General features: G+C 42.3%; 1 protein-coding gene across 5 annotated transcripts in view; it reads right to left on the minus strand.

Moving 5' to 3' along the window:
- Positions 1-8,936, minus strand: part of RBSN (rabenosyn, RAB effector) — a 29,542-nt gene extending 20,606 nt beyond the window's left edge. Inside the window, exons 1-3 of one of the 5 annotated variants that reach the window (XM_047743944.1) lie at positions 8,802-8,936; positions 6,306-6,633; positions 2,241-2,381 (exon numbers count right to left, since the gene is read on the minus strand). In XM_047743944.1, the coding sequence (XP_047599900.1) occupies positions 2,241-2,381; positions 6,306-6,363 (199 nt within the window). In that variant the 5' untranslated portion in view covers positions 6,364-6,633; positions 8,802-8,936. Of the gene's footprint in view, positions 1-2,240; positions 2,382-3,265; positions 3,360-4,771; positions 4,823-6,305; positions 6,634-8,801 lie in introns of those variants that run through there. The other 4 variants (XM_047743934.1, XM_047743963.1, XM_047743972.1 and 1 more) reach the window with 4 other exon arrangements.
- Between the last annotated feature and the right edge of the window lie 404 nt (positions 8,937-9,340).

A 9,340-nucleotide genomic window follows, 5' to 3' on the forward strand; every position in this document is an offset into this window, starting at 1 on the left:
TTTGTCAGAGAGAGGACTCAATGAGGGGCTCAATCCCAGGACCCTGGCATCATGACAAGAGCTGAAGGCAGACACTTACCAACTGAGCCACCCAGGCATCCCTATAGTGTTATTTTTATTTTTATTTTTTTTAAGATTTTATTTATTTATTTGACAGAGAGAGAGAGATCACAAGTAGGCAGAGAGGCAGGCAGATAGAGAGAGGGAAGCAGGCTCCCTGCTGAGTGGAGAGCCTGATGTGGGGCTCGATCCCAGGACCCTGAGATCATGCCCTAAGCCGAAGACAGAGGCTTAACCCACTGAGCCACCCAGGTGACCCCCTATAGTGTTATTTTTAAAGCCATTTTCTCCTGTTATGATGAAAATGTTTCCACTCTCCAATATGGTAGGCACTAGCCACAGGTATAGATTGAGCACTTGAAATATGGCTAGTGTATGATTGAGGAAATTACTTTTAATTTTGTTTAATTTTAATTTACTTAAATTTAAATAGCCACATATAGTTAGTGCCTATCTTTTTTATTTTTTAAGATTTTATTTATTTATTTGATAGACAGAGATCACAAGTAGGCAGAAGGGGCAGGGAGCAGGCTCCCTGATGAGCAGAGAGCCCAGTGCGGGGCTCAATCCCAGGACCCTGGGATCATAACCTGACCCGAAAGCAGAGGCTTAATCCACTGAGCCACCCAGGTGCCCTAGTTGGTGCCTATCTTATCAGATAGTGCAGTTCTAAGATTGTTCTCATCCAAAAAGACATATCAATTATGGCCCTATAAGAAGAATATGGTAACTGACTCTGCGTAAATATCAATTCTCCTTAGAGCCTGTTTCCTCATCTGTAAATGGGAATGAGCATCATGACCCATTCCACCTCATGAAGCTTTTGTGAAAGATGCAAAAGATAATGAATATGAAAGTATAATAAAGCCTTAGGAGGAAAACATTTATCCATTTTATGGACAGAAAAGAAAATTAAGTTTTGTTATCATACAACAGTTAAAGGACATGTAAAATTAGCTAGCTCAAATTCATGTGGCATTTTTGGTAATACCTCTATTGAGATATTATTCACAAACATAAAATCCACAACTTAAAGCATACAAATTTCATGATTTTTAGCATATTCAGAGTTGTACAACCATCATCAAAAGTAAATCTTAGAACATTTTCATTACCCCACAAAGATGATTAAAAAAAAAAAGATTTTATTTATTTATTTGAGAGAAAGAGAAAGGGAAAGCACAGAGGGAAAGTGAGAGGGAGAAGCAGACTCCCTGCTGAGCAGGGAGCCCAATGCGGGACTCGATCCCAGGACCCTGAAATCATGACCTGAGCCGAAAGCAGATGCTTAACTGACTGAGCCATCCAGGCGCCCCATGATGATTATTTTGAAAGTCAGTGATGGTATCATAATAATGTGTTTCAGAAAATTCTGTTGCATAAATGAATCAGTGAGTGCCTCCTGCTAGGCAGATAATATCCCATGTGAGAAGAGACAGCCAAGTCAATGGAGTCTCTGCCTAGGCTGATGTCAAACACCTAGACTCCCATCTCAGTTCTGTAGTTTCTTAGCGGTTTGACTCAGGGCAGGTCCCCATCCAGTGCCATGAGGATTAAATGAGTATCCATGTAAAACAGTTAATGCACTGCCTAACACAAAGCAGATGCTTAGCTCATTCTGATCCATTTTTGCCCCCTTCTGGGACATAAGGTCCATGAGAAACTTAGACCATTCTGGTTACTGATGCCTAAGCTAACTTTTTTTTAAAGATTTATTTATTTTAGAGCGACAGAGTGAGCATATGATTGGGGGGAGGGGCAGAGGGAGAGGATCTTCAAGCAAACTCCCACTTAGTGCAGAGCCTGGACACAGGGCTCAGTTGCATGACCTGTGTGAGACCAGGACCTGAGCTGAAACCAAGAGTCGGACACTTAACTGACTAAGCCATCCAGGTACCCCAACCCCACTTTTTTTTTCTCAGTTAACTCTTAAAACATCACCAAGAACTAGGACACCTGGGTGGCTCAGTCGGTTAAGCATCTGCCTTCAGCTCAGGTCATGACCAAGTCCCCCATCAGGCTCCTGCTCTGCAGGGAGTCTATTCTCCCTCTGCTTACCACTCCCTCTGCTCATGCTCTCTCTCTCTTTCTGACAAATAAATAAATCTTTTAAAAAAATATATCACTGAGAACATATAGACGTGCAAACATTTGCTGAATAAATGCACAGAACTTCTTACCTAATTCCTGGGGTTCCCACATGTAAGGGTCAACCCCTCCATAACTGAAAGACTCATATCCTTGCGTCCCTGATTCTGCTCGGTCATCTCCTTCTCGTTTCAACAGCCTGTTCTTGGCTTTCTTAGCCTTCTGGACAAGACCTTGAAAAATGAAACAAACACCATAAATGAATCCAGAAACACCTAGTAAAAAGTCAGAGGAAATCTCAAAATACAAGAGCTGATGAAATGACTATACTTTATTTAAAAATTCTGGATCCCAAATAAATTGCAGTAATGAGGCCACAGTACTACAAATACCACAGAGCATTCTTTACAAGTCAGTATTAGCAGTAAGTTGGTTTATGTAGCCAATATACAACTAAATTATTACTCATTGCCAAATTTAAGAGCACAATTAAAGCATAAAATCAAAATTCAGTGAGGGGACCAAGGCAATGGAAATGTTTTTTTTCCTAGATCTTAACTGTGGAGGTGGTTACATGGGTATATACATTTTTCAAAACTCACTGAATTGTACACATAAAAACTTATGTGTAAACTATAACTTACTTAAAGTTTTTTAAAAATTAAATTCTACAGTATTAATTTATTTACCCTATGGACTCACGAGTAAACACTTTTTGTTTACTTCCAGGATGGGATTCAACCAAACCAACATCCCTGGGCTAGTGTTCCCCATAATGCTTAGCTGTACACAGAGTTCTTCTTCCCCTCCTCTTTATTGAATGCATATGTGAGGATACTGACAAAAAGTTTCAAGAAACAGTTATAACACCTTCAACATAACACAAAGGGAACCAGACTTGATAAGAAGAGAAAATGAATGCTTCCTGAATTGATTCTTTGCATGTGCTGGGCACAAAACAAAGTGCTTTAAAAAACTCTGGCAAATGTGTGCTCACACTCGGAGGCAGGTGGTATCCCTACTTATAAATGAGGACATGACGTAAAGAGGGGGGAAACTTGCTGCACCCCAGATCACAGAGCTTATAAGGCAACAGGGCTACAAGTGGAAACCTCACCTGTTTAAAATGAGAACCCCAGCTCTTCCCAGCCAGCGTAATTCAAAACTATGCCTCTGCAGAACAGGGCTTTTGCTACCTGTGCTGAGGTGAAAGGACCTGCTATTTGTTAAAAAGGAACAGCAGTCAACTTGTGGGGAAAAAAAATTCTTGATTCTATGTTGCTCTCATTAAGGTTCTTAAATCTTGGGTAATTATCCCTTTCTGTACCTAGAATCTAGGAGAAAATATCAGATTTATTTTACTTATTTTTTTAAGGATTTTATTTATTTATTTGACAGAGAGAGAGCACAAGGAGGGGGAGGAGCAGAGGGAGAGGGAGAAGCAGGTTCCTCGCTGAGCAGAGAGCCCGATGCGGGGCTCAATCCCTGAACCCTGGGATCATGATCCGACCCACAGAAAGACACTAAGCCACCCAGGAGCCCCGAAAATATCAGATTTAATACAAAATACAATTCTTTTAGATTTAATAGATCAATACTTCATGGAGTTCCCACAATTTTGAAGTGCTGAATAACCTGAACAACATTAAAAACACTACCATAGCTTTTCAAAAACCTGGGGAATGCAGATATGGAGGGGCTGGCAGGCAGAGGGGGAAACTACTAATGGCTACTCTGAGATGCCTTCCTCCCACTGGAAAAAATAACATCCACCAGAACTAAAGGACACCATCTAAAATTCATTCAAGTAACTCTCTTAACAACATGGGAGAGAAAACTGCCTGATGTAAACAAAGGGTTAGCAAACAAGAAACTGGAGTTGGCATTCACTAATTCATTTTTGCAAACAAGACTAAACTGTGTCGGGTTAAACAGGCAGTCCATGCCATTTAACCACTTTATGAGGACAGAAGAACACTCTGGCAACCTTCCCAGGAGTAGCACTTCAAGAGGGGCCAATTAAGAACAATCCCATATGTTTTTAAAATCACAAAGCAGAAAAAAATAAATAACAACAACAAAAAAACACAAAGCAAAAGCCAATTTTCAACCACCCTTTCTTAGACTTACTGTGCAAGTGCTAAACTGAAGCCAAACCAGGGCTGCAGCCCAAACTCACTGACCACCTTCTACTAATGACAAATCTATACTTTCGTTCTTAAACTGCCTCCAAAACCTGATACCAAGGTTTGCACTTTCGGCTTCAACATTTCACTTGACAAAATCAGCAATGTCATAAAATTTCTAAAAACCAAAAGACAAATGAAGACATGACCTGCTTTTTAAAGGACTTTTCAAAAATCTTTGATGTCAATCTTTAAAACTTTCCTGATTCTGAAACCAAAGAAAACTCTCACACAAGCAAGACTTCCTTCCTGACTAGACAAATGATCATTAGACTAAAGGAATGCTTGACTCAATTTCTTAGTTCTTCTGAGGCAGAGTGGGGGAAAAACAGAGGGAAAAACACAAGAAAATCCTTTCAAGTTTTTTTCACAACTCATAAAATTTATACTCTATTATTCTTTAAGTGGATTCCCACAGCTATTATTCCCTAAGTTACCTTAAACATTTTTCCTCTAATAAACAGGGAACCACAGGAAGTTGAAGACATTGTCTAACCTGTGTACCCACTAGCATCAAAGTCTTAGTGACATCACAGTATATGACTCAGTTCAGCTCACACTCAGGCTGGACGAGCACTAAAAATCACAGAGGTCCTTCATCTGTCCAAGGAAACCTAGATCATCAGTTTGTTTGCATTCTAGCTGTAGAACAAACTGTGATTGGAACACAGGGTCTGGTATCATCAGTGATGCCAAGTGGAAAGAGCAGCACTAGACTCAGAGGTAACAGAAGACCTGGGGTCAAGGCCTAGCTCTGCCAATTCCTATGTGACCTTGGATAAGTCACTCAACATTTCTGAGCTTCACTTTTTCTCTGCAGAATGAAACCAACCACCTTCTTGCAGAGTTTCTATAAGAATCAGAAGAAATAATATTTATGAAAGAACTCTGAAAACCAGAAAATGCAAAACATTTTGGGGAGGAGGGCTTCTAATAGTTTGGGCTCTCTCCTCCAGCCTCTACAGACAGAAGCCACCTCATTTACCACAGCCCTCAGGATTTTGAAAATATTTGACTTTGTCATGTTTCTGGACAGAGGTCATAAATATTAATGGTTTCAACAATTTTTTCTGAACTGAAAAGTGAGACATGGAGTGGGACTATTTGATTACAGGGGGCATGTGACTCACATGTGTGGAGGCGAAATACCACTTAGAAATACATGATCCTCCCTTCCTCTCTCACCCAACACAGAATTGTGAATACACTTCCAGACCTTTTTAATCTCATTGCCTTCAGAAATGCTGCCAGCTGGGAGAAGCAGGTGAAAGTGAGTTCCAGAGAAGTGGCATCATATTTAAGAGTTAGAATCTGAAGTTTCAGAAATGACCATTATGTATGTTAAAATTGCTTTGAAAAAAATCATTCTGATTCTCTCTATGACCTGAAGCCTGGGAAGCTCAAAAACCAAGTTTAACTTTTTGGATTATTTCTCCTTGCTTTTCAACTATGACCTTCCTTTTTCTGGGCTGCAGAGGACAACGTACAGTGAAGGAGGAAGAATGGCAGAAGGCTTGAATTTGTGACAGGGAAATGGGTGTACAATGTGCCTCCACTTTCAGAGCAAAGGAAAGGATTCTTCAAATTCTTAGAGGCTGGCAATTAGAGAATTCAGTGTAGCAAGAGACAGCAAAGCATAAGAATTACATTTACTAGGTTCAAAGTTAGACCCTGCCTCACTGTGTGACTTCAGGCAACTTAACTAATTTCTCTGTGACTAGTACCCTCATAAGTAAAATATGTCTCACAGTCCAACAGTTATTGAGAGAATTAAATGAAGTTTATTCATAGGAAGGCTTTGAATAATGCCTGGCACATGGTAAACATAAGATACATGTTCATATATGTTCACTGTTATTATTATCAATTTTCTATTGTTTATTATGTTCTGGTGGCATCATGGAAGTTAATGAAACCATCCCATGAGTTAACTCTCCCAGTAACAGAATAGGATAAGCAAAAAGTTCTTGCCTCTTACTTTTAATTTGCCCTTTGACATCACGGTCTTCTCCAGAGTGCTCTTCCTCATAATGTGACTGAAGCTGATAGAAAGACTGCAGGTTCTTCAGGCACAAAGGGCAAAGGAAGCCCTCCCTCACTTCCCCAGGGTCATCCAGAGAAGCCATAGCAGTGTCCCTTTCAACCCCTGCAAGGCAGGGGCCTCATGCCAGGAGTCAGCTTGATTCCTCCCCAAGGGACCAGGGCTCTCACAGCATTAGCTTAACCAAGCAGCACACAGATGATGGGGAAGTGGTATCATGGCCCTGGATGAGATTTCCTCTGTGGAGTAGGAGAAGCTCTGGAACAGGAAAGAAGAAGGGGAGAAGAAAAAAAAAAAAAAAAGCCAATTCAAGCACATTAGCAGCAACTGATAATTTTCTTTGTTCTTTTCACAGTTCAACAAGATTACTTAATGTTTGTTCACTACAAGTTTGAAAACACAAAACTGCTTTCTCAAATCCTTACACCAAAACACAAAACTTTTAAATATCTGAGAACATCACTGGACAATGGCAACTCAATGAACTACGGAGCACAGATTTCTGAAGATAAGAAAATTGAGCTTCAAAAGCAAACAGTACCAAGGCAATTCTCTAACATTCACTCCAACTGGTCCAACTTCATAATTTGTATGCCATTTTAGCCACTAGGGAAATGTCTGAAGTACTTACAAATACACAGAAATTTTTCACTCTTCACCTTGGTCATCTATTCAACCACATATATACTGAGCTCTTACACCTATATCAAAAATGCAAATAGAAAAAGAAATAGTGTCCGCCTTAAAAAACAAACAAAAGTAAAACCAAAACCAAACCAAACAAAAATCCCAACCTTAGTCTAAAGAGGAGCATTAGAAACCCAGTGGTAAAAAGAAAAATCTACTTTGTGTTTTATATTTGTAGAGTGCTTTCTCTATAATAGATTTACTGGATTTTATAAGCCAATAAATGACAGTTGGACAACAAGCCTAATGTTTCCACTGCTTCAAAAACAAAAGGATTTGGTGCATAAACAATTCAGGGCTTAATAAGTTACATTTTTACTTTTACTGGGCCATGGCAAAGTCACTTCCAATGTCACCACAGAAAAACTCCCAGTCATAGGGAGAATCCAGACAAAACCATTCCACAAAAGCAGAGAAATTTCTCCCCAAGATCCTGAGGTCACAAACCACAGGAGAGAGTAAGAGGAAATAAATGACCCTCAGCTTTGGATGGAGCTGATTAGAGGCCTGTGAAGAGGGACTGCCTGGTCCTCAAAGCTGAAAGGCAGCTGTGACCCAGAAAATAAACAAATGAAATACCAGGACCCTGTTTGGTTTTTTTTCCAAGAAACTACATACACACAGATCTCGGTCCCTTTTCCAGTCACTGAAATAGTGGCTTCAGTTCCCACCCCAGCCAGTGGTTCCTCAGATGCCCTGACTCTGAAAGCCCCCTTCCTTCCCATGCATTCACCGTAACAACCACAGATCAAATACACACACACACACACACACACCCTTCACATCTCAACCCAACCTTACTTCCTCAAGGAAATGCCTCTTACTTGAAGCATTCTACCTTGGGACAGCTCCTGCACTTCCTTCAGGGCACTTACATCAATTTATAACCACAAATACATAAAATAACTAAGTATATAAGACTCCAAGCTCTGTAAGGGAAGAGACTAGGTGTATTTTCCCCACTACCTTATCCCCAGGGTCTAGCACAGTCCCTGGCACCTACCACGAAGAAAGGCAATAAAGCCTCAAGAATGAATGAATGCGTCACCGAACTCTAAAATCACATAACCAAACACAACACAAACCAAAGAAATGTACTACAAACCACCGGGCCAGACCCTACAACCATAACGTACGCAAGCCCCTCATTTCTTACAACACGTAAAAATTAAACATAAAATCTACATATCCTGAAATTATACACCCAGCATGAATGCTACCCGGCTTCATGCCGCATACACTACACAGCCCACAATCTCACTCCTGACCGACTCGACCGCACACAACACCCGCCACATAGTTCAAAACCATTATGCACACGTCGCATAACCACACACAACATAAAAGACTCGACCCCACAGAGCAGGCATGACAACTTCACACATCGCACAGACGCCACACCAAACGCTACAAAAGACTCCACACAAACTGGGACCCGAACGTCTCAACCTCACACAACCAGGGAACCAAACACAAGCACTAGGGAGACAAACCGCCCACCCACACTCAGCCGCAGAACCAAACACAACTATGCACGCCCCGCCTAACCACACAACCAAACAAGAGCCCAATCGTCGCAGGCACAAAAAGGCGAAACTCGTGGCCCAAAAGCCACATCTCCCACCACGCACGTCACACCCACCACAACCACACACATCCCACACCCGCACGGCCCGCCCGTCTCTGTTCCTCAGGGGAGCCGCGCTCTCGACCCTCAGGCCCTGCCCGGCCCTCTGTACCCGGCCGCGCTCCCACTGGCACGTAGGCCTGTCGGGTCCTCCGGCCAGGCTCTGGGCCTTTGCGGTCCCTCACTCAGCACCGTCCGCCATCTCCATCTACAGCTCGACGCTCGGCAGGCGCGCCTGCGCGGCACCGAAACCGGAAGACAGGGGGACAGATGCCTGTCGAGCGCCGAATCTCCGAGGGAGCGTAGGGGCTGAGGTGGGTGCCAACAGTGCAAGGCGGCCGGCGGCTTCTGCGCAGGCGCTGTAAGAACCGACGTGATGGGACTCGGTAATTTTGCAAGGTGTGCCCATCTCAGCTGCTTTCGGTCTACGCGTAAAGTCAGCCCCTTGCTCTCCACCCCGTTGTAGGTATGGGAAAACTAAAGCCTGAGATTCTTTAGCTTTTAGCCAACGTGTGCGATGGGTGAGGGGGCGGAGGTGTGGGGATGTTCAGCACTTCCTCCCCGACTCCCAACTGCGATTCTGAATGAATTGGGGTCAGTTAAAGTTCCGAAGAGCTAGAGATAAAAGGAATATTCAGGAGACTTTGAAGA

This window comes from Lutra lutra, chromosome 1 (genome assembly GCF_902655055.1).
Source record: "Lutra lutra chromosome 1, mLutLut1.2, whole genome shotgun sequence".
Lineage (NCBI taxonomy): Eukaryota > Metazoa > Chordata > Mammalia > Carnivora > Mustelidae > Lutra > Lutra lutra.